Source organism: Endocarpon pusillum (genome assembly GCF_000464535.1).
Source record: "Endocarpon pusillum Z07020 unplaced genomic scaffold scaffold3350, whole genome shotgun sequence".
Lineage (NCBI taxonomy): Eukaryota > Fungi > Ascomycota > Eurotiomycetes > Verrucariales > Verrucariaceae > Endocarpon > Endocarpon pusillum.
The window spans coordinates 328,653-351,630 of record NW_006916312.1 but is presented as its reverse complement, the minus strand read 5'-3'; the positions used below and the strand labels follow the sequence as shown (position 1 = coordinate 351,630).

The 22,978-nt window shown below is 51.0% G+C and overlaps 3 protein-coding genes across 3 annotated transcripts; 1 reads left to right on the top strand and 2 right to left on the bottom strand.

Moving 5' to 3' along the window:
- Positions 1-90: 90 nt before the first annotated feature.
- EPUS_01763 (uncharacterized protein) lies at positions 91-18,587 on the bottom strand (the record flags this gene model as incomplete). The annotated part of the gene is made up of 7 exons (XM_007804368.1): positions 91-1,692; positions 1,763-2,109; positions 2,244-9,093; positions 9,149-16,097; positions 17,474-18,310; positions 18,395-18,506; positions 18,554-18,587. 7 exons carry the CDS (start codon positions 18,585-18,587, stop codon positions 91-93), a joined length of 16,731 nt encoding a protein of 5,576 aa, XP_007802559.1.
- A 1,181-nt stretch (positions 18,588-19,768) lies between these two features.
- EPUS_01762 (uncharacterized protein) lies at positions 19,769-21,337 on the bottom strand (the record flags this gene model as incomplete). Its single annotated transcript, XM_007804367.1, has 1 exon — positions 19,769-21,337. The coding sequence occupies one exon, from the start codon at positions 21,335-21,337 to the stop codon at positions 19,769-19,771; it is 1,569 nt and encodes a 522-aa protein (XP_007802558.1).
- Positions 21,338-21,587: 250 nt separating this feature from the next.
- On the top strand, positions 21,588-22,678 carry EPUS_01761 (uncharacterized protein; the record flags this gene model as incomplete). The annotated part of the gene is made up of 3 exons (XM_007804366.1): positions 21,588-21,935; positions 21,991-22,444; positions 22,497-22,678. 3 exons carry the CDS (start codon positions 21,588-21,590, stop codon positions 22,676-22,678), a joined length of 984 nt encoding a protein of 327 aa, XP_007802557.1.
- Between the last annotated feature and the right edge of the window lie 300 nt (positions 22,679-22,978).

Genomic DNA, 22,978 nt, shown 5'->3' with positions numbered 1-22,978 from the left:
CTCCCCCCCCCCATATTGGTGCAGCAAACTCCACGCTCCTCCTGGCCAGAATCATGTCCATGGTTCTCAAAAAGAAAAAAGAAACGCAATTCAGATGACATTTCCCATATCCAACGAACTAGGCGCCACGCTATGACTTGACCGCATACTCTTCTGATCCAGATTCATTCCCATTCCCATTCCCGGTCCCGTTCTCTCCCCACCCACCGCCCCGCTCGCCCCCATCTTCTTGCCCGGTTTCTCCTTCTCAGGCCTCGCGATAAGCACCTGCGCCGGACAGACAACGATTTTCTCCTCTCCTCCTCCATCATCATCCCCTTGCTTCACCACAAGAGGGAACAACACGATCCTCACCACCGCCCCTTGAGCCTCCAACTCCTGATTCGAACTTGTTTCTCCACTGCGCTCATTCATCAATGCGGCATTGAACACGAATTGCTTCTTCAGATCACCCTTCAAGTCGTATTCCGGTTGCAGCGGCGGGAGCATAACGTATTCGGCGCGTTGGGTGCGCATCTCGATGGAGAGATCGACGGCGAGTTTCAGAACGTTACGAAGAGAATCGAGGATCTTGTTTTCAAGGTGGGAAGGTGGAGGGAGGAAGCGCGCCAACGTGCCGAAGATCTCTTGCGCCACAGCCTCGGTGTCTTTGGCGCGCTGGGCAGCGAAACTCTCGCGGCGAGACAACAAGGTCAGTGTCAGGGCGCGCCAGCGGTGGACCGCACTTTTGGGGCCTACTTCCAAGAGGTTCTTTTCTAGCTGTTTCAATTTTTGCCGTTGTTCGCGGTCCATGCCGAAGAGGTAGCGGCTGAAGATGAATTCCCAGATCATGGACATGACCACCGACATGAAGACGTCGCGACGTTTGACGCGATCACCCAAGAAGATGTCCACGTCTGAGCCGTCGATAAGGGCATTTTCGAAGCGGTCCACAATCTTGTCGTCGCGTACTTCATTGGTGTATCTGCAGATTTGCGTGTCAGACGACTTGGAGAAGCGGAGGACCCATTGCTGGACGTGCTGGCATAGTTGCTGACAAGCACCGTCAAAGTAGTCCTCATCTCTTGCGGTGATGACCTCGTCGTTCTGGCTGGCAAGAATCTGCTGTTGTAGTTCCCGAATCTTCTCTTTGGCAGCTTCGAGACTGCTATACAGTTGTCGCAGTTCCGCATTCTTAGCTGCAAGAGCCACGTCAATTTCATGCCGGACTATTTGTTCCATTCCCGTTGAGAGTTTCTCGTGCTGAGACCTCAAGGTTTCTAGCTCTCTCGTCGACTCTTGCCACTGGGTCTGGGTCTGAATGTGTTGCGACTCGAGCTGGGTATGAGTTGTGGCCAGTGCCTGATTCGCAGAAGCCAATCCTTCGTTCACCTGGGTCAACTTGGTCACCTCATTTTGCATCCACTGGACAGCCTCTCGAAGTTTTTCCAGCTCCGCATCCTTCTCTTGCAAGGCAAGCTGGCGAGCACTGAGCGCCTCTTGTGACGCATTTTCTATCCTGCTCTGGTTGTGGTGGGCTTCTTCCAGCTCCTTTTCTGCATCGACCTTGGCAGCTGCAAGGGTTCGATTTTCGGATGCAAGCTGATCGAGCCGGGCCTCGAGATCCCGTATCTGCTGCATACTTCGACGTTTTTGGATACTTGGTGGTCGGGTGGGGGACCTGGGAGATCCTGGAACTTGGCCATAGCCGTCCTGCGAACATAGTCAGCAAAGAAGTCCATCGCAGCCAGAAGGGAGACTGGAAACAGAGCCAATTACTTACATAGACATCCGCCATATCTCTGACGGTTTCTTTGCCTTGGTCCTTGACGGGATCGTAGGTTGACGACGAGGGCAGAGCCTCCGCTTCCAATTGTTGTCGGGCTCTGCGTTGTTCCACCGCGGTTGGCTGCACCTGCACATGGCCAAGAGCTTTAGTGCCATCCGTCGATTCTCCGTCACGTGAGCCAGACACAAGCACCGCTGCCCCGAGGCCTGCTGCCCCAAGCCCTACAGCCCCAAGCCCTACAGCCCCAAGCCCTACAGCCCCAAGCCCTACAGCCCCAAGCCCTGCTGCTCCAGCCGCGGCAGCAGCTGTCCCAGCCCCCATGATCTGGGCGTAGCGGAACGCTCGACATCAGGAGCAGGACTCTTGAGTCGAAGGGGTCTGTCTGAAAGTTCAGAACCGGAAGAGGCCCGTCTCATGTCTTGTGAGCCAGGACTCCGACGCAGCTTCTTGTGTGCTGGCTGCAGTTCAGGCGTACCACGGCCTGCCGTATTGGGAGTCCCTGCTCGACCTGTAGATGTGTTACTTCTCGTAGGTGATGCAACCATGGATGGACTTCGTCGACGCCTGAGACTGGTGCTCTTTTCATTCTCTCGCTCGTCTTCAGGAATGGTTTGAAGTGGAGTCCGTGGTGGCGTCAGAGCTCGCTCTACGGCATCATGGGAGGGAGCTGGTGGGCCAAAGATTGACTGATATGGCCCCTCTGGGGGAAGGTCCCTAGGATGTTGCGTCTCTGTCGACTGATCGCCAAGATGACTTGCCAAACTTGCGGGCTGATCTCGAGCATCAGAGGTCATTTCGAAATTTGGCCTAGGCGGAGGGGATTGATGAGTATCGCTGCGGGCCGAAGGGTGTCTAGCATCAGATGGAGGCTCGCTTTCATACGGTTCAAATAGATTGGAAGGTGGAGAATTAAACAGTGCAGATGATCGGTCCTTCGTAGTGGAGTCAACAGGTGATGGTTCACGATGTGTCTCGATTTCGACGGCGCTGAGTTCTGCTCCTGACCGTGCAACATCTTGATCTGAGCCCGCACTGCGAGCCAGACCTGGCGTAAAGTCTGGATTAGAGGTTCTCTTCGAAGGCCTGCGAGGCCGTTTCCTAAGATCTTCGGAAGAACTTGTCGGAGTGAGTTGTCGAGGAGGCCGTTCAGATTCGGAATGATTACTTGTTTCATCCCAACCAGGTCGAGTGATAGGGCTCGGAGTGTAGCCGCTGTCTCTAAAGGTGGCTTGACTCGGGTCTTCTGGCGCTATGGCTTGCTCCGAGAATTGTATACCACTGTCTCGGTTCCTCTCACCTCCTGCTTCAGCTTCGTGCTCCATTCCAAGCTTTGGGCCTGGCAGTTGCTCCATTTCTAGATCTACAGCTGCATGAAGGACGCTCTCGTTGAGATTGGCTGAACTGAGTTTTGCGCCCTCAACTGGCTTTTCATTCCCAGTAATAGCCTGCGAGTGGTGATAAGGCTGCTCGATAGGATCTTCCGGGCCTGGCAACTGTTCCATGTCTTGACTCCTCGGTACACGAGCTTCGCTCTCACTGGAAACGGTCAAATTTACTTTCCCACCCTCAGCTGGCTCTACATTCCCACCAACAACCTGGGGCCCTGGAGACTGCTTGACTTCATCTTCTGGGACTGGCAATCGTTCCATTTCTCGACCTTCAAGGCCATCATCTCCGCTTTTGTCGAAATTGGTCAAAGTTGTTTTGAGGCCCCCGTCTGTCTCTGCGTCTTCAATGACAATCTTTGGCTCTTGGTGATATTGCTCGGGTTGCTCTAAATTATTGCTTTCCTTTTTCAGGCTACCTCCTTCAACGAAATTTGAGTCTGGCTCTTGTCTATGAGCAGTCAAAGCTTTTTCTAAGCCTGTGTCTGTTTCTGCATTCTGAACAACAATCTGAGGCTGTTTGTGAGATAGCTCAGGTTGCTCAGGTTGCCTGGGTTGCTTAGGTTTCTCTATTTGCTCTGCAATATTGTCATCCTGTTCCAGACTGCCTCCTTCAGGGGAATCTGAATCTGGCTTTTGTCTGTGACTAGTCAAAGCTTTTTCTAAGCCTGTATCTGTTTCTGCATTCCGAACAACAATCTGAGGCTGTTCGTGAGGTAGCTCGGATAACTTGGGTTGCTCTATTTGCTCTGAAATATTGTCATCCCGTTCCAGACTGCCTCCTTCAGGGAAATCTGAGTCGGGCTCTTGTTTATGAGCAGTCAAAGCTTTTTCCAAGCCCTTGTCTGTTTCTGCATTCCGAACAACAATCTGAGGCTGTTCGTGAGATAGCTCAGATAGCTCGGGTTGCTTGGGCTGCTTTATTTGCTCTGAAATATTGTTACCCCGTTCTAGGCTGCCTTCTTTAGGGGGATATGAATCTAGCTCTTGTCTGTGACCAGTCAATGTTGTATCCAAGCCCTTGTCTGCCTCTGCCTCCTCAACCACAACCCGTGGCTGTGCATGAGATTGATCTGGCTGCTCTGAATTGGTGCCATCCCCTTCTAGACTGCCTGCTTCAGGAAAATGGGAAATTTGCCCTTCGGCACAATTGCTTTCGTCAAGGGTTGTCGAAGTTGCTTTCACACCCTGGTCCGTTTCTACCTCAGCAAAAAGCTGCGGCTGTTCATCAGACTGCTTTGCCTGTTCGGCAATACTGCCTTCTCTTTCAGGACTGCGCACCAATCCTGGCCCAGGCAAATCTGAGTCGGGCCCTTGACTAAGACCGGTCTTGGTTGCTTCCACGCCATGATCTGTTTCTAGCTCCAAAGAAAAAGCTTGCGGCTGATCATGAAAACGCTCTGTCTGCTCTAAAACGGGGCCTTCTTGTTCATGACCGTGTATCAATCCTGCTTCAGGAAAATACGAATCTGGCTCCTTACTGTGATCGCTCTTCGTTTGCACCGCTAATGCAGCAGCATTTGTAGTAGTCGGGTCCAGACCTGCCACATCCGGAGGTATAGCATCAGCTTCCGACGCTGCCGGGTCCTGAGTAGAGCTAGCGGAGGCATCCGGCATGACATTTGTATTGGTTTCTTCCCCCAGAGTCAACTGCTGGCGCTTTTGATTGCCTTTTTGGGCCTTCTCAGCGGAGACTTCCACATCCTCGTCAGCTCCTTTCAATTTATCGGATTCAACCTTTTTGGATTCTTCCTTTGCCTTAACAGATTCTGCTAGATCTTGAGGGAAACCAACAGTGACGTCTGGCATTGCATTCGTGTTGACATCTTCCTCCCAAGCCATCTGCCGGTCCTTTTTCTTGCTTTTCTTGCCCTTCTTAGCAGAGACTTTCACAGCCTCATCAGCTACTTCCTTTTGCTTATCAGATTCGTGCTTTTCAGGTTCTTGCAGTTGTCCCGGTTCGTCTCTTTCTTCCACGGGTTCTGTGGACTCTTGCGTGAAACGCACAGGAACATCTAGCGTCACAGTCGTCTTAGGCGGTTCCTTCTTCGAAGCCAACTGCTTGAGCTTTCTCTTATCCTTTTTGGTCATCTTCTTTCCAGAGATTCCTGCAATGGGATCAGCTCCCTCCTTATCCGACTCACTTGTTTTAGGTTCTCCCGTTCGCCCTGACTCTTCCCTTTTCTCCACGGATTCTGCTAGATTTTGAGCGGAACTCCCAGAGATGTCTGGCGTTGTAGGTGTGTCAATTTCAGCCTCTCCAGAGATTTGTTGGCGCTTCCTTTTGTCCTTTTTGTCCTTTTTGCCCTTGCCATTTTTGATCGGAATTTGCACGGACGGGTCGGGCTCTTCTTCTCTAGTGGGCTCGGCCACGGTCGGAGCTCGCTGCGTGTCAGACAGCATCTCCCCGGTGGGTGGAATATTTTCATTTGCCAGCGCCAACCCTACCTCGTCCTGACCTTCCATTGCCTCGGATACATGAACAAGGACAGGGTTGGAAGAGCTTTGTGCGCCACGGTCAGACTCGACAATCTTAGCAGCCTTGGAACCTTTGGTCTTTTTGCCCTTCCCTTTCTTGGTTGGAACTTGCGTAAAGGCGTCGAATTCCTCCTTTTTCTCGACAATTTCAGGAGTGACGGGAGCTTGCACCACTTCGCGCATGGACTCGTTTGGCTCTGCTTTCTCAACTACAGGAGGGACAGCAGCTTGCACCACTTCACGTACGGACTCGTTAAGCCCTTCTTCCTTCTCAACAACAGGGGGGATTGAAGCTTGCACCCCTTCGCGTACGGACTCGTTAAGCCCTTCTTTCTTCTCAACAGCGGGTTCTGTTTTCTCAACAACAGGAGTGACAGCAGTTTGCACCACTTCACGTACGGACTCGTTAAGCCCTTCTTCCTTCTCAACAACAAGGGGGATTGAAGCTTGCACCACTTCGCGTACGGACTCGTTAAGTCTTTCTTCCTTCTCAACAACGGGGGAGATTGAAGCTTGTAGCACTTCAGATATAGGCTCGCTAGCTCTTTCTTCCTTCTCAACAACGGGGGAGATTGAAGCTTGTAGCACTTTAGACATTGGCCCGCTAGGTCTTTCTTCCTTGTCAAGAACAGGGGGATCTGAAGCTTGCAGCACTTCAGACATGGACTCGCTAGGTCTTTCTTCCTTGTCGACAACAGGGGAGACTGAAGCTTGCGGCACCCCAGACATGGACTCGCCAGATCTTTCCTCCTTCTCAAAAACAAGGGAGACTGGGGCTTGGCGTACGCCGCGAGTGAGCTCGTCGAGTTCTTCTTCGGTCTTATGTGTAGGGGCAGTTGGAGCTTGCAGCACGTCAGATATAGACCCGCTAGGTCCTTCTTCCTCCTTGACAATGGGAAAGACAGTGGCTTGTTGTACGTCGCGCGCGAGCTCGCTAGATCCTTCTCCCATCTCCACAACTTCAGGAGACATCCGAGCTTGCAATTCCTCGCGTACGAACTCATTGTGCTTTTCCTCTCTTGTGATAACTTCAGGGGAGGCTGAGGCTTGCAGTACATCACGTGCGAAGTCGTCAGGTCCATCTTGTTCCTCAATGGCTTCAGGGAACGCCGGAGCCTGTAACACCTCCGACGCGGTCTGTGTGCTAGGTCCAGCTTCCACATTGGTTCGCAGCAACTCCTCGGGTTCTTCACCTTCATTAAAAGTGGTGAGGGTTACGGGAGCCTGCAGCAACTCAGGCGCAATCTGTGTGCTAGGTGCAGCCTCCACATTTGTGTGCACCAACCCATCGGTTTCTTTATATTCCTTGACAGCGTTGAGGGTCATTGGAGGGTGCAGCACCTCGGGCGCAGGCTGTATACGAGGCGCAGTTTCTACATTTGTTCGCTCCAACTCATCAGATTCTTCATGTTCCTTGTCAGCGTTACGGATTACTGGAGGTTGCGGCACTTCATATGCGGTCTCTGGGCCAGTTGCTGCTTCACTTATTCGCACGGGCTCATCAGCTTCTTGCTGTTCCTTCACAGCATCAAGGGTGACTGGAGATTGCAGCATTTCGGGCACGATCCCCGTCTTGGATTCAGCTTGTACAGTCATTTGGACGACTTCCTCGGGTTCATCCTGTTCCCTAGCAATGTCAAGGGTAGCCAGAGGTTGTGGTATTTGGGGTAGAATCTCTTTGCTAGCTTCAGCCTCCACTTCAATTGTCGTCAAGTCAGAAACGTTCTCATGGGAAGGGTCTGCGAATAGTAACTCAGACACAGGATCGACTGATGCTGTTTGAACATGTCTAGACTCGACAACTGCAGATTCAGCAGGTGCAGGTTCAGCAGATGCAGAGTCAAAGAGGATGGACTTGTCAGTTGGTGCAGGTTCACCAGTTGGTGCAGGTTCACCAGTTGATACAGATTCAACAATTGGTGCAGGTTCGACAGTTGATGCAGGTTCGACAGTTGATGCAGGGTTGACAGGTGGTGCAAGCTCAACAGTTGGTGCAGGTTTAGCAGTTGACGCAGGTATGACAGCTATGGACTCAATAGATGCGGATTCGTTAGAGGTAAATTCAACGGGTACAACTTTAAACGATGCAGGCTCGACAGAGACAGGTTCATCAGTTGTTGACTTAACGGGTACAGCATCAAATGATACAGACTCAGCAGACGGAGGCTCCACAGACTGGGGCTCAAGAGATGGAGGCTTAATCAATGGCGACTTGACAGAAGGTGGCTCGACAGAAGGTGGCTCGACAGAAGGCGGCTCGACAGATGTAGCCTCAACAGGAGGCGGCTCGACAGATGTAGCCTCAACAGAAGGTGGCTCGACAGAAGGCGGCTCGACAGATGTAGCCTCAACAGGAGGCGGCTCGACAGATGTAGCCTCGACTGTTGTAGGTACGTCAGATGTAGCCTCGACTGGTGTAGGTGCGTCAGATGTAGCCTCGACTGGTGTAGGTGCGTCAGATGCGGGCTCAACATATACATCCTCAACCTGGCTGGGCGTAGACTCGACAGGCACAGGCCGGACAGGGGGTTGTATAATCTGCTTTGTCTGAGGCATCTCGCTCGCACCCAAACCCTTACCGTGCTTGCCTTTCTTTGCCTTCTTGCCTTTCTTCGTGATAGGAGTTTGCACATCCTCGTTAGTTTCCTCCCTTGATTTAAGTTCTTCTCTCTGTTCTGGTTCTTCCTTTCCTTCGATGGATTCTAAGGGTATTAGATCTGCTGATTCTTGGGCGGCACTGGGAGAATCTGCTACTATAGCTGTATCAGGTTCAGCCTCCCGCCGAGATTGTTGAGGCTTTTTCCTGTCCTTCTTGCCTTTCTTCTTGATAGAAGTTTGCATATACTCGTCAGCTTCTTCCCTTGTTTTTGGGTCTTCTCTCTGATCTGATTCTCTCCTTCCCTCGATAGATTTTAAGGGTGCTAGATCTATCGATTCTTGGTTAACATCGGAAGGATACGGCACTACAGTTGTATCAGGTCCAGACTCCTTCGAGGTTTGCGAACGCTTTTTCTTATCCTTTTTGCTTTTCCCCTTCTTGGAAGAGACCTGCTCGAACTCACCAGTGCCTTCCTCTGTAACAGATTCAGGCACGACTAGGGCTACTGGATTTTGGGTGGAGTTGCCACCGGCGTCGGATACTATAGTCTTGCTTGTTTCTTCGTCCTCATTAGAGAGTTGCGGACGTTTCTTCTTATCCTTCTCATCCCTCTTCTTTGTGGTGGAAGTTTGGACGAGCTCATCAGTTTCTCCCTGTGTCTCGAGAACTTTAGGACTGATTGAAGGTGTTAGATGTTGAGCAGATCTGACGCCAGCATCTGGCATCACAACCGTGCTTTGTGGTAGTACGGTGGCCTCTGGTACTGTTTCTGCTTCTGTTGTTGTCTTGACTTGTGTTGGTGTTTCGATCTGTAGTGCAGTGATTGGTCCTAGTACTTTTTCTGTCTCTAATGTGGTTTCGACCTGCGATGCTGTTGCGATTTGTGGTGCCAGGATAGCCTCTAGTGCTGCTTTGGACTCTGTTGCTGCTTCCGCCTCTGCTGTTACGTCGACTTGTGGTGCCACAGTCATCTCTGGTGCTGTTCTCGTCTCTTCTGGTGCTGTTCTCGTCTCTTCTGGTGCTGTTCTCGTCTCTTCTGGTGCTGTTCTCGTCTGTTCTGCCGTTCTCATCTCTTCTGCTATTCTCCTCTCCTCTAGTGTTCTCATCTCTTCTGCTGTTCTCCTCTCCTCTGGCGTTCTCGCCTCTTCTGTTGTCCTCGTCTCCTCCGGCGTTCTCGCCTCTTCCAGCGTTCTCGCCTCTTCTGCCGTTCTCGCCTCTTCTGCCGTTCTCGCCTCTTCTGTTGTCCTCGCTCTTATCATCAGTTCGTCCTGGAGAAGCTAGCCACAGCGTTCTCGCCTCTTCTGTTGTTCTCGCCTCTTCCGGCGTTCTCGCCTCTTCCGGCGTTCTCGCCTGTTCTGCAGTTCTCGTCTCTGGTGCCGTGCTCGCCTCTTCCGGCGTTCTCGCCTGTTCTGCCGTGCTCGCCTCTGGTGCCGTGCTCGCCTCTGGTGCCGTGCTCGCCTCTGGTGCTGTGCTCGTCTCTTCTGCTGCTCTGATCTGTGGTAATATATTCGTCTCTGCTGCTGCAACTTGTGATGCTGGAGTGGCCTCCGGAGTTGCTTCCATTGCTAATGTTGATTTGATATGTGGTACAGCTTCCGTGTCTGGTGCAGCTCCAGCCTCCAATGCCTGCGTAGATAGCTCTGGAGACAGAGCTCCTGGCAGATTCATAGGTGGCGACGGTGGGTCTGTCATTCGGACTTGCTCATGCAAGGTAGACGGGTCTTGCAGCAATTCGGATGGTGAATGAAATTCATACTTGGGCTTCTCCTTGACATCCCTAGGAAACTCAGTCGCAGTTGGGGTTGCCGTTCGAGAGTCGAGAAAATCGGGAGAGGTTGGCCGTTGAGGGTGCCAACCTGGATAGCTACTGCTTCGTCGATGTCCGAACGGCTGACTTAGGGCTTGCTCGGGCGAGAAAACATCTTCGAGATCTTGGACCCCTCGAAGGTTCTCCATCGACGGATGCGCAGAACTGGTTCGACTTGATGGCAAGGATGGGTAGGTCTCCTCAATCTCAGCTTGCTCGATTTTAGATCCTGCGTGTCTCTCAACAAGCCATAATGGTCGGAACTCCCTAGACCTAAATTCAGTGGAGCTCGGACGACCTGGACGACCTCGTGGCAACATCGGTGAGTTGGGTAGACTTGTAGCGTCAGAAGCACCAACAGTAGCCGATCTGGCAGCGCCAGGGGACAATGGTGGCCGACGAAAGTGGATGGGCACCGCTGTAGGTGAACCCTTTGTCGCCGGAGAATTCGATAGATCTGATGTCCGCAATTCGGATAGTATTTCTGGTCTCATTTGCTCCGCTGATGGCGTCGATGCCAAATCTTGGTCTGCAATTGTGGACTCCTGGCTCTCTCGGGTCGCTAGAAGGGAAGGTGTTGGAGCATCTGTAAGCGGCTGGGGTTCGGCCATCGTAGTCGTTGGTAGAGCACTTATAGCATCTTGCTCTAGATTTCTTTCGGTCGCGGACCCCGAAGCACCATCAGATACCGTTGGCATTTCGGGGCGCTCCCCTAAAAAAGACAGGTCCTCATTTCCATTTGCTTGATCGCGAGGTTTTCGTTCAGGTGCCTCCTCGGACGACAAGAATTCATCATCTGGACTACGGTGTCTCTCGCTTTGTTTGCCTGCCGAGCGCGAACCGCTCCTGCTTCGTTTCCTTGTTGGTGCTCCGTCGTCAACGTCCCGATCTTTTGGCTTTCTCTTGGCCTTCCTTTTCGAGGTTCCAGGCTCTTCACGGGTATTTCTGTTCTCGTCGTCATTGGTATCCTTCAGCTTGACATCGGATTTGCCGGACGAAAAGAAGGCAAGTACTCCACCAGATTTCTTGTCTTTGCTTTTACGCTTCGAGCTTTTATCATTATTAAGATCAGCAGGCATCGAAGCTACAGAGCCCATGTCGTCGTTGGCGTCATCGTCCTTTCTGGATCGTCTCTTTGACTTCTTACTCCCTCCAGAGCCATCTTTGAGTTTGGCAGGGGTTGAAAGTACAGATCTGTCATCGTAGAACCCATCCGAGTCTCTCGTTGAACTTCGCCTTAGTTTTTTGGTTGCCACCTCTGGGGGCCTGCCGTTCTCTTCAGAAGCTTCTTGTCGCCCCACATGCTGTTCTGGTGGGCTTTGCGATGCAGGATCGACAGCCGCCTGGATCGGAAAGTATTCACTTCCATTTTCCTCCGGTTTACTTGTTTTAGGGGTCACATATATGTCGGGAGTAGCCTGTCCATCATAGTAGTCAAAGACGTTGAAGCCCCCAGGTATTTTTGGTTCAGCGTCATTGGCATTATCGATGCTGCCATGGTCCGGCTGGCGAGCAGTTGTCTCTTGGACGACCTTCTCCGAGGCAGTCGAGACACCGACTTCTGATTCCCGTTTTGCAGCTTTCTCAAGCCGTCTCCTCTCCTCCTTGCTCAGCTTTGATGTTGAGAGCTCATCATTGTCAGAGCCCGTTACTTTTTCCTGGTTCTGGTCATTCTCGGCTTCCCGTGTGGGTGGGAGCTCGCCTTCGACAAGTCCTATTTGGGATGGTGCAGACTGGTCGTGGAATACACCCAGATCGGAGACCGTTTCAGCAAATGGTGATTGATAGACACCTTTGTCTTCAGAGCCTGGCGGAGAGTCGCGTCGGTGATAGGTCGGATCATCTATGACAATGGACGGATCAAAGCCAGCTTCTTGCGCACCCGCTGCCAGCGCTGCAGCAAACTCAAGATCTTGACCATAGTCCTCAGAATCTGCTTTGCTAGAATGGTGGCTGCTCCCAGGTACAGACTCTGTCGATTGTACGTCTACAAGGACGGGCTTGGTGTCCGGATTTTGATCGTTGATATTGTGCAACTGTTGCGTCTTTTCCTGACTAAATTCGGGAAGATCGTCCATTGGTGTGACAACTTCGAATTCGTGTGTTTCATGCTCGCCCCAACTCACTCTAACGTCGCTCCGTGGTCGCTTCGGCTTTGGCTCTGGCTTCTCGACAGGCTCTGGGCTGGGAGGCGGGATGGGGGACGATGTTTCTCGGACAGAATTACAAGCACTATGGGGCGGTGTTGGTTCGATCAGGTCAAGGCGCGGCACAGGCCATGGGTTTGCCGAGGGATCGTCTTTGCTTAGAATACCGAATGGCCTATAATGGAATGGATCGAATTTGTAGCCTGCTGAGGTAGGTGAAGAGGGCGAGCTAGGTGAGTCATCACCTTTCGGGACAATCTCGATAACCACCGGTGTCATGGGAGAGCTCGGCTCCGGAGCACGACGTCTTTCGGCAGCATCATTGTGCTCCTTGAGCTTTTCCTGAAGCTCTGGTGGCGTAAAATAGGCGACATAATCATCGTGGGGGGTAGGATTGGGACTTGTCCGAATTCTGATTGCCACCTTTTGCGCTGTTCGCTGGCGCCTGTTATCCGACTCAGTTGTGTCTTCGTTGGCACCCTTTTCTGCTGCTGGTGATTGGCATGGGCCGTCAACAACTTCTCGCTCTGGGGGGTGTTCTCTTATGCTGCGGTCGTCGTCCTTTGCAGACGCGGACTCCGCCAACACCGTTGCAGCAGCTAGTCCGCCAGCCATAGCAGCAACAGCCGCATTCGGCACCGCAAAGTCGTTTTGCTGAGCCTCTCTCGCTGAGCTCTGGCGCCTGTCCTCTTGATCAAGTCGTTCGAGCTCTTGCTTGATCTCTTGTTCTCGTGCTCTTCGTCTCTCAGCGGAGTCCTTTCTAGGCTCCTGATCATCTTCGCTATCCCGTTTAAACTTCCGACGCTCTTGAGATCGTCGCTCTCGTTCAGTCTGTTCCTTGGTAAGATCAAACTTGACACTTGAAATTTGGTCTTTCGTTAAAGCACGACGATGTGGTCGATTCTCCGCAACATCCCTTGAAACTGTGAAGTGAGTAGGAGATGATTCACGCCTGCGCCTTTCTCTAGCTTCGTTATAGCGTTGAGGAGAAGGAGGCCTAGCTTTAGGCTCGTTCGGGGGGGTGATTGTTTGGTCACTGAAGAATGGAGGTACCGGGCTGACTTGGCTGTAAAGAGGAGCACTGCTAGTTGCCGAGGTAGTGTACACTGATTGCGAAACAGGTGTAACAGGCTGAGGATGTTGGAGACGAACAGTTGAGGTCGTGATGGAAGCTGGAACGATTGACATTGGGGAGATAACAGTCGAGGTTTGCCGCGTAACATCGAAGACTCCCGGATCGGATGTGGGAATGGGATGAAGCTGCTGCATGGCGGGAAGACCTGCTGAGCCTTGCCTTGTATCGAATTGTTCGTGTAATGATGCTGCCGGTCGTAATGCTGCTCCTGGCAATCCTGCCGCGGCCGACACAAAGGAAGTCCGATCTCCCTGTCTCGATCTTGCGTTGTTTTGCTTACCTCTGTTCCACCGCCAATCCCATTTCGAAGTACCGTCGCTGGAACCAAGCGATTCTCGACTTGGACGAGTAGATAGCTTGGATCCGTAGGCAAGCGCAGAATTTTCGCTAGATTCATCATCTGACGCATCTTCCCACGCAGAGTTCTCCTCGTTCGATGACTCAGATTCTTTGGGATGGGACCATCGCGGTTGGGAAACCCGACTTTCACGTCCGTGTCTTCCCCCTTGTTCTACGAAACCCACGTTCCGCTTTTGCTTTGAATCCTTCTTCGAGCTCGCCGCAGCAAGTTCAACACCAGTAGCTGCGAGGCCTAGTATGGCGCTATTCACGTTTCTATCATCATGCTTTGGTGGTTTTTCTCGATTGCTATCCTTTCTCCTGACCGAGCCCTCACCAAAAGCCAGATCTGCGTCTGATGAAGAGGAAGAAACGTTGCCAAAGCCGAAGATACCTTTGTCTTTCTTCCCTTTGCGTCGATTGGCAGATGGTGAACTGAAAAAAGAAACAATGCCTGTTCCACCGGACGAGGGCTTGGTAAGGTCAACGTATGAGTGCCTGGGCGATACGCGTTTATGATAGTATTGCTTCTTCGGCGACCGACTTCGTTTCCGATAAACGGTACCATGTCTTTGAGAAGTGCTCATGGCAGCACCTCTTGACGTGTCGTGGTGTGAACCAGAGCTTGCACTTGAACTTGAACTTGAGCTCCGCCTTTTCTGTGGTTTCCTTTCTTCATATAGCTCGTCTGTGCCCTTATCTTTTCGAAATCTCGTCTCGACATGTCGATGGGACGAACTCCGATGCAATGGCATATCCTCCTGCAAGGGGTGCCTCTCTTTCCTGGTGGAGGAGTGGCGCTCGCTCTGATTGGAGAATTGTTGATGTTCATTTGCTTGTCCAGTCCTAACGCTGTATGTGTCATCATAATCTCTATCGTCTAGAACATTCTCGCCGAGTTTTGCCAACCCATACCCGGCAAGACCACCTGCAATCCATGGTTTTTTGGAGCCGGACTTTCTTCGCTTCTCATCGTCTGAAGTATGCTGCCGATAGACCTTATCTACTCTCGTGCTGCTACCATACCGACCGCCCAAATACCTGCGGTTGGGATTGTGTTTTCTTGGTGCATCCCTTGGGCTAGACCGTGGATCAAAACAGTATTTGCAAACTCCAATAGCCTCAGTATACACCTCGAACTCGCCGACGCCTTCGGGGTCCTTGAAAAAGTTGATAAGTTTGTCAAGCGGTCCACGTCGCCTCCGCCGATCTGCCATGCCTATTGAAAGGCCATGGGTGCCATGTAGATGCTGATGACTGTGAACGCCATACGAGCCTTGGCCTGAGTGATGATGGTTACCAAGATAATTTACACCAGCTCCGGCAGCGAATCCCGCAACGGCAGCACCGTCCTGGGCAGTGTTCGATCCGGAGTGCTGCTTCGGGGGTCTAGGAGGGCGACTTGAGCTTGTGTTGGGAATCGAGTTATATAATTCGTCATGTGTGTTAGATGTAGGTGAAGTATAAAAGCCGCCTGGCCCGGGCATAGGTGCGGTCGATGTGCCGAAGTAATCACTCGCAAGACCAACACCAGCGCCCATTGCTGCTGCCTCTGCGATTCCCATGTTACCTAATGACGGGGTGGGTCTTGCCTCTAGGCGAGGGGAAGTCCTTGGGCTGGTATCGATCCCTGAATGCTTGGACGGCTTCGTACCTGGTCTTGATGGTTTCGCCGTTGGTGTAGGGACTGCATTCTCGACATCACTCGTATCTGCAAAGAACGCTGCGGCAGCGCCAACTTGTCCCAGAGAGCTCGGCTCCGGTGGTGGCAGAGCTTCAGCAGTGGGCTCGTGAAGATGAGCTTGGTCCGCCGTGTAGATTATTGAAGGTGGTTGCGGTCTGACTCCTGGCTGATCTGCTACCGACTCTCCTTGATCGCCGTAGTAATCCGCAGCTAGGCCTGGAGGTCGATAAGGAGCCGCGAACGTGGTTGGAAACTCGCCAGGAAATTGGTTCTCCACGTGAGAATCGAGATTTGGTGGCCCGCTTCTCTTACCAGAGTCACTCTTCTCATTATCTTCTCCACGTTGACTTTCTCTCAACTTTTGTTTGCTGTCTCTTCTCGAATCACTTCTCCTCTTCTCGCGCTCTCGACTCCGCGAGCGCTTCCTCTCCCGCTTGTCTCGCTTGCTTTCTCTGCTTCCACTCCTGTGTCGTCTTCTGTCACCGTTACTTCCCCGCCGGTTCGACCGCCGTAACCCGGTTTCAGACCGTGACGTTTGATCTGCCATACTCCCGTTTGTCAGCAGATTTGGTAGCCTGGTAGGAGTATTCAAAGGGTCATGGGTGTTGGCTGTCGCATAGCTCGAGGCGATTGACGGGGCGGCCGTGCCAGGATATGGGCTTCGCGAAGACGACGAAAAACTAGTAGAGGTCGGTATGATCCGCTGAGGGTTTTCGCGTAGCGCACTCTTCTTCGACGATCGTGTCGAATTAGATCTTGATCGAAGATTAGACGAATCCAACTTGTCTTTGGACTGTGAAGGATTGCCTAAACCTACCTACCCTCCAGGGATCGCAGTGACGGCAGTTCTCGGTTGGCGTCAGCTTGCGCTTCGGTGGCGAGTACTTATGCGATTAAAATGTCGAAGGAGGTGCAATACTTTCCTCCTAACTTGATGCTCTTGGGGTTTGCGCTGGCAGGTCGCGGGCTCGAAAGGAAGACCAGGATTGCTTGTGCAATGTGCAAATCATTGCTGATTCGACGCAAAAGAAATCGAGAGAGGGAATTGTTGCATGTAACAATGCGATTGGCTACTTTCGGTCTGTCCAAAGACCGATGAGTTGTGCTTCTTAAATGAGATGCGGCGCTGCAGATCATAGTTATGCCAGACAGGGGTTACTGCGTGGGAGGCCTGAAGTAATGTTAGCCAGCGCTAGTATCTTTACTGATAAACGTCCTTTGCACAAACAGCTACGTCCAAAAGAAGTTAGATGTAACAAATCAGCTTGTCACAATGGCTACGTATGAAATAAGCCTCATACTGACGAATCATAGTACTGAAATTTGGTAACGAGAACTAGCTACTACTAGCACCTGATTAACATTACTTCAGGCCCCCCCTGTAGTACATTAACTTCCAGGGAGACGTGGCTGGTAGCCTGGCCACTCTCCCCTTATAATTTGGTTACGGGTACCTCACCAGACGGTTGTAATTTTCCACCTCCTTGAAACATTCACCTAGATAATCCTATGAATCAAATAGGTGAAGGTTAGTGACTGAGAGACCATATTTAGCCACGACACTGACGTTGATGTGAGCCCATTCTCTTTCCATGGACAGGTATTTTGGGCAAAGCAGTGTTGATCCCGGGCCGGGCGAATGTGGCAATACCTTTCCAAGCAGTCCTCTATTCCCGTCACCTAATGGGACGAACTTCTCACGGTCTGGAAAAATGACACGGGCTCTTGTTACTTAGACCCACGGACTACAGTATCTTACACGTATACAGGGACCGGTCACAAAGAAGCCTCAGCAAGTTAGAGATGTGGTCAGTACAGTGACAGATGTATAATGCTACTTGGTACAGGATCATATTCGCCATGACTCCTAACTCTTCCCGCAAGGTAAAATGGGGCATGTGAATTCTGCATTCGTTGACCAGTCATACAGGACGTGAACGCAACAATTACTCATGTTCAATCCCAACATTCCGCGAACAGTCAACGTATCCAATAAGCGTGAATGTGATATGTTGCTTAGACGATGACTGTGCAAAGTACAGTCACAAATGAACGACGTGGTTGTAAAGCATCTTCCACAGGATCTTTGAGGGTTTGTCCTTGTTATCCGGGCCCTCCACTTTTGGCGTACTTCTTGTTCGGATCTTCCACAAGCCTTCCACGGTACTGCGCGAGGACACCCTCGTTCTTGTTCCGCAAAGCAGTGCTAAACCAGTATGGCATTGCTCTTAGCATAGGAAAGAGGAAGCTGGCAAAGCCGGGCAGAATCAGCTGCCCGCTCTGTCCAGCAAGGACCCTCTTCACAATTTCTTCTGCCACCGTCCCAGGATCTAGCATGTAATCCACGAAACCATCACGCTGATTCCAACCCCTGATGAGCGAAGTCTTCACCGGTCCTGGCGTGATTAACAGTGTCCGCACTCTTGGTGCATTATATCTAGTCACTAACTCAGTGGTCAGGCCCTCATGGAAGGCCAGTGCGGCGGCCTTAGAGGCGGCGTAATCAACAAGGTTTGCAACGAGACCATAGCTTGCCAGGGAAGCGATTGTCATCACCATACCATGGTTCTTTTTGATCATGCTCGGCAGGAACTCTTTAGCGAGAAGATAATGCGACAGGGTGTTGACATCGAATGTCCATCTGTGCTCCGCTTCAGTGCTATCAAGGATCGTCTTTCCGGTGGCGACTCCTGCGATGTTCATCAGGACAGTTGGCTCTCCTATTTCCAATCGAATCTCAGACGCCGCCTTTGCGATGGCGGACGAGGAAGTGACATCGCATTGGAAGTACTTCACTGATGGTGGTGCTTCATAGGTGAGCGGTTGTACATCAAGAACTGCCACTTTGATATCTGAGGCAGCAAGCATCTTGACTACTTCTTTGCCAATGCCATCGCTGCCACCAGTCGCAACGACAATCTCCTTGCTCCAGTCGTATTCGTCGCTTACACCATTACTCAGCGCCCTTCTGTTCAGAAAGTTGTTCAGCCAACGTAATACTCCCCAACAGACCGCTATGTGGAATGCATGTAATGCGCGCTGATGAGAAGACGCGTATTGTTGGCCGGAAGGGGTATATTGGGTCAAAAGCAGAAGAGGTAAAGTTAGAGCAGGATTCAATATAGTCCTCTTGATCAAACGTCCCACCGGATCAGCCACAAACCCTATGATCATTCAGCCATATCTTTTCGAGCCGAAGAGTATCACTTACCTTCTCTAGGTAGCCACCCGCTGTGGGACGCCATAGTACGCTCAATTGGCAACCAAGAAGCCAGCTAGCAGTCGAAGGGGAAACTTCATCCAACAGACCGAGACAATGTTACAGCTGGACATAGGATCAACGAAAATCAGGTTAAGAAGAGGGTGTTGCACCAGCGAGGACTATACCGAGTCAACGGTCCCGAGGCGCAGAACCCATGGCGAATAGATAAGAGGGGATACCACTAGTTACTTATTGGCTTTCCCGGCTCCATATCGGACCTTCGGACGGCTCGAACCTTATGGTCGCTACCACATGCAGAATCCCAGGACGAAGCAGCATGTTTCATTCAAGGCAAGACCATGTTAGTACGATGGAAGGAGTGTATTTGGAGCGTAGTCCGGCAACTATCAGCAAAAATGCACCAAAATTACTCCGTAAGTAAGATTCAATTGGATTCTAAACGATTTAGCCAGGGCATTCCTTATTCACACTAAGTACATCGATAGCTCCGCAGACATGATTTGGCGTAGTCCTTACGTAGTAGGTGCATCTTCCTGCTAAGAATTGAATGCGAATCAGATCTAATCCTAGAAAAGCAGCTAAGGTTTCACCACATTACTACGGAACTGTTGGAAAATACGGCGGATTCCAAATCAATCTGTTTGAATTCTCAATGATCTCGCCAATCACACTATGTATAATGTGGTTAGTAAGCAATACTTGCCATTTTCAACGAATCATATGCTATGAATTGCACTTTCATGCTCTCCTCGGTATAGCGAAGTAAGAACTCATATCCCACCCACTGGCGTGTATAGTCGGAGGCGGACGTATCCCTAGCACGATGTTAAGAACAGCTAGTTTGCGATATGATGCCATCGCGTGATCTAAAGGCTTCTTTTGTCAAGATCCGCAAAATGGTCCGATACCGTACAGCTAGATCATCATACGTAGTAAGCTTAGTGGTCTCGTTCAGCAAGCATGTCAACGCGCTAATACTAGCATCGTGCTGGGGATATGTACCGTAGTAAAGGTAATGAGTGTGATATTCAATGAGCATTGCAACGATGCAGTAGTTCCTGAACGAAGAGATATATGTTTGTGAATGGTTTTTGATGATTACAGGATGAACGAGTCGCAACATTGACTAATCAGCATCTATCAAAAGATTTCTGGCGTATCAGAGCTGTCCAGCGACGGGCACCCCGAATCATCAACTCAGACTCATGGAGCAGTAATGGACGGCGGCCCTCTGTCTTTCTTTAGAGGTGAAAACTCCGCCAATGTTTTCCCCTTGCTACCCACATTGACTGGTCCCAGACCGCCACCACCCCTCAGCCCTAGTCCTCTAGATGCTCCAAGCAACCCCACAGTTCTCGCTCTGTTCTTGGTCTCCTCTGCGTCCTCATCGTTAAACAAGCTTTTCCTCTGTCCGAGAATCTTCTGCTTCTTCTTGACGGATGGCTTGGAGGCTTTCGTCGACTCGGAGTTCGTATCGGCAGCTTCTTCGTTCTCGTTGTCCTCCAACACTTTTGCGAGACCGAATTGCTTTTTCGTCGGTGGGTTAATAGCCTTTACGGCGACACTGTTTGCTTTTGGCGCACTTTTGGTTTCTTGCAGTACACGGCCCTCTTTCCTCTTTGTCGAGTCCGTTGCAGGTTTTCGAGCCTTTGTCTGCTTCGGACGTATCGGAGAGGCTTGCTCGCCCTGCGTGGTCGCGGACTTTGCAGGTTCTTCGAATTGCTCTTGCTCTTCCGTGGCAACGGGTGTATCAGGTAGGATGCTCATTGTCTTGTTCAGAAAAGGTGTGATTGAAAATGTTGACTTGTCGCCAGGCATTGTTGACGTTCTGACTCTCTTGGCAGCATGCACTCCATTATTCCCTGGAGTACCGATAGTTGCGTCGGGATCAAAATGAGCCGTCTGTCTCTTTCGGGGATTCCCAACTGTAGTCTTTTTGGGTGCTACCTCCACCTGTGCCGCCTTCAGGGCTTGAATTTCCTCAAGCTCGTTCTGCGTCTCTTTGAGCTGTTCTTTAGTGGACCGCAATTTATTGCGGAACGCGTCCAGCTTACTTTCCAGGATGGTCTTTTGGCTCTCCCATTCTGTTGCTTGCTTGCGCAATTCTCGCTCATTCTTTTGCGCCTCTCTCCTCTCCTTCGCTGTCTCTTTCCTCAACTCTTCAAGCTGGGATGCTAATTTTGAATCTGCCTCTGTTGACTTGGATGTGTTTGCTTTGGTGCGTTGGACCGCACGGCGTTCGGTCTCCAGCTCGACCTGAAGGGTGCTGAGCTCCCGTTGGAGAGCAAGCTTCTCTGCCAGAATGCTTTGGTTCAATGCACCTTGAGATCTTAGATGCTCGAGTTCAGGCTTCAGGGTCGCAACCTCGCGAGCGAGCGCCAATTTCTCTGTCAAGAGTTTGGTAGAATCAGTGTTGACAGTGTTCATCGCATTGACTTCTGCTTTGTATCTTTCCACCTCTCTTGTTCTTGCACGAAGATCGCTCTGCGCACGCTGCAACTCAGCGTTAAGCTGCCCGAGCTGTTCCTGCGCGATCTCCTCATGATCTTGCAGGTCCTCCATCTGAGCTTCGACGTCGGCCAGTTGCTGCTGTAGATTATCGTTTTCATACGCGTGAAGGAGCTGTTCTAATCGTGATATACGCGATCGTTCTTCCTCGTAGATGCGCTCAGTTTGACGAAGTTCGCGTTCATATTGTTGTTCAAGGTGGGTTGTCTTTAAGGTTTGGCTGATCTCCTCGGCATTCATAAGGGCTATATGACGTGTATCCATTGTCATACATAAGATACTTGCTAGATATGCGAACCACTGGATGCTGTGATAATTGCTGAAAGTCAAGTATGAGGAGATGGTAAACAAAGACCTGTTCTAAGCCTAGCGTTTGAAGGCCTCGGGCCGTCATTGCCAAGTTATTGCCAAGCTTTCTATAAGCCTCCGGTTAAGGAGAGTTTCCAAAAGAACACGCATGCCAAAGTACTGTAAATTGGTTGTATTTGTGCATTTCCTGCCAGCAATCTTCACAATGAAGCTCTACAGTCTTTGCGTGCTGTCTCTCTTCTGCTTCGGTGCTTTAGCTGCCAGACCTTCCTCCGCCGACAAATTCCGAACCTACCACAGCCGTTCTCTATCGTCCAGTCCACTAGACCTCGACGATACCACGTACGAGAAGCTGACATCTGCTCCTCGAGACTATTCCATAGCTGTGGTTTTCACTGCTATGGGAGCTCAATTTGGTTGTAAGCTATGTCGAGACTTCGCTCCGGAGTGGGAATTGATTGCAAAGAGCTGGAATAAGGGTGACAAGAAGGGGGAGTCGAGAATGCTCTTCAGCACACTTGATTTCAGCAGTGGAAAGAACACGTTCCAAGACGTACGTCAATCACACTTCTTGTCGAAAAAGATATCAACTAACGTTTTAATTCAAGTTAATGCTTCAAACCGCACCTGTCCTTATGCTATTCCCGCCTACTGTAGGCCCAGGGGCGAAGCTGGATGCACAACCCATCAGATTTGACTTTCAGAGCGCCCCGTCAGCAGAAGAGGTGCACAGCTGGATCAGTCGTCATCTGCCTCCTGGGCCTAGGCCTCCACTTGTTCGACCGTTCAATTACATTGGCCTCATCACCACTACAACGCTTGTCCTCGGTCTGATCACGTTCATTACCCTTGCGACACCCTACATTGTCCCTGTAATTCAGAATCGTAATCTTTGGGCTGGCATCAGTCTTATTGCCATTCTACTATTCACAAGTGGCCATATGTACAACCACATCCGAAAGGTCCCGTACGTTTCTGGCGATGGTAAAGGTGGGATCACCTATTTCGCTGGAGGGTTTTCCAACCAATTTGGGATGGAGACGCAAATCGTGGCAGCTATGTGTAAGCACGTACATATGAGATACTCTCCCATCATCGCTGACCACACCAATAGACGGGCTTCTGTCTTTCGCCACGATTGCACTCGCCTTGAAGGTCCCTCGCATGGCCGATCCCAAGAGCCAGCAAGTAGCCGTTTTTATCTGGTGCTCTGTCATTCTAGGAATGTATAGCTTTCTGCTCAGCGTCTTCCGCACGAAGAGTTCCGGGTACCCCTTCTGGCTACCTCCCTTCTAGGCAATGAAAAGTTTTGCGTTGTCGAAGGCCCAGTCTCCGTCAGTCTCGAGTGTTAGTGCCTGTTAAAATTGAATTAGATGACGGGCAAGGGACGGCTTCCCATGGTAATAACGATAGTTTACTGAAGCCTTTCTAATCCTATTTAGGCTACCATCCTAACTCTACCCAACCGGATTCCTCCCAAGAGCAAAAATTCAAGTACTTTTCGCTTCTTGACTTGTACAAGACCGTTATCAGGCTGGTCTTAATGATATTGCTGGTCGAGAATAATCAGAAGGCATCGAAGACTGTCAGACGATT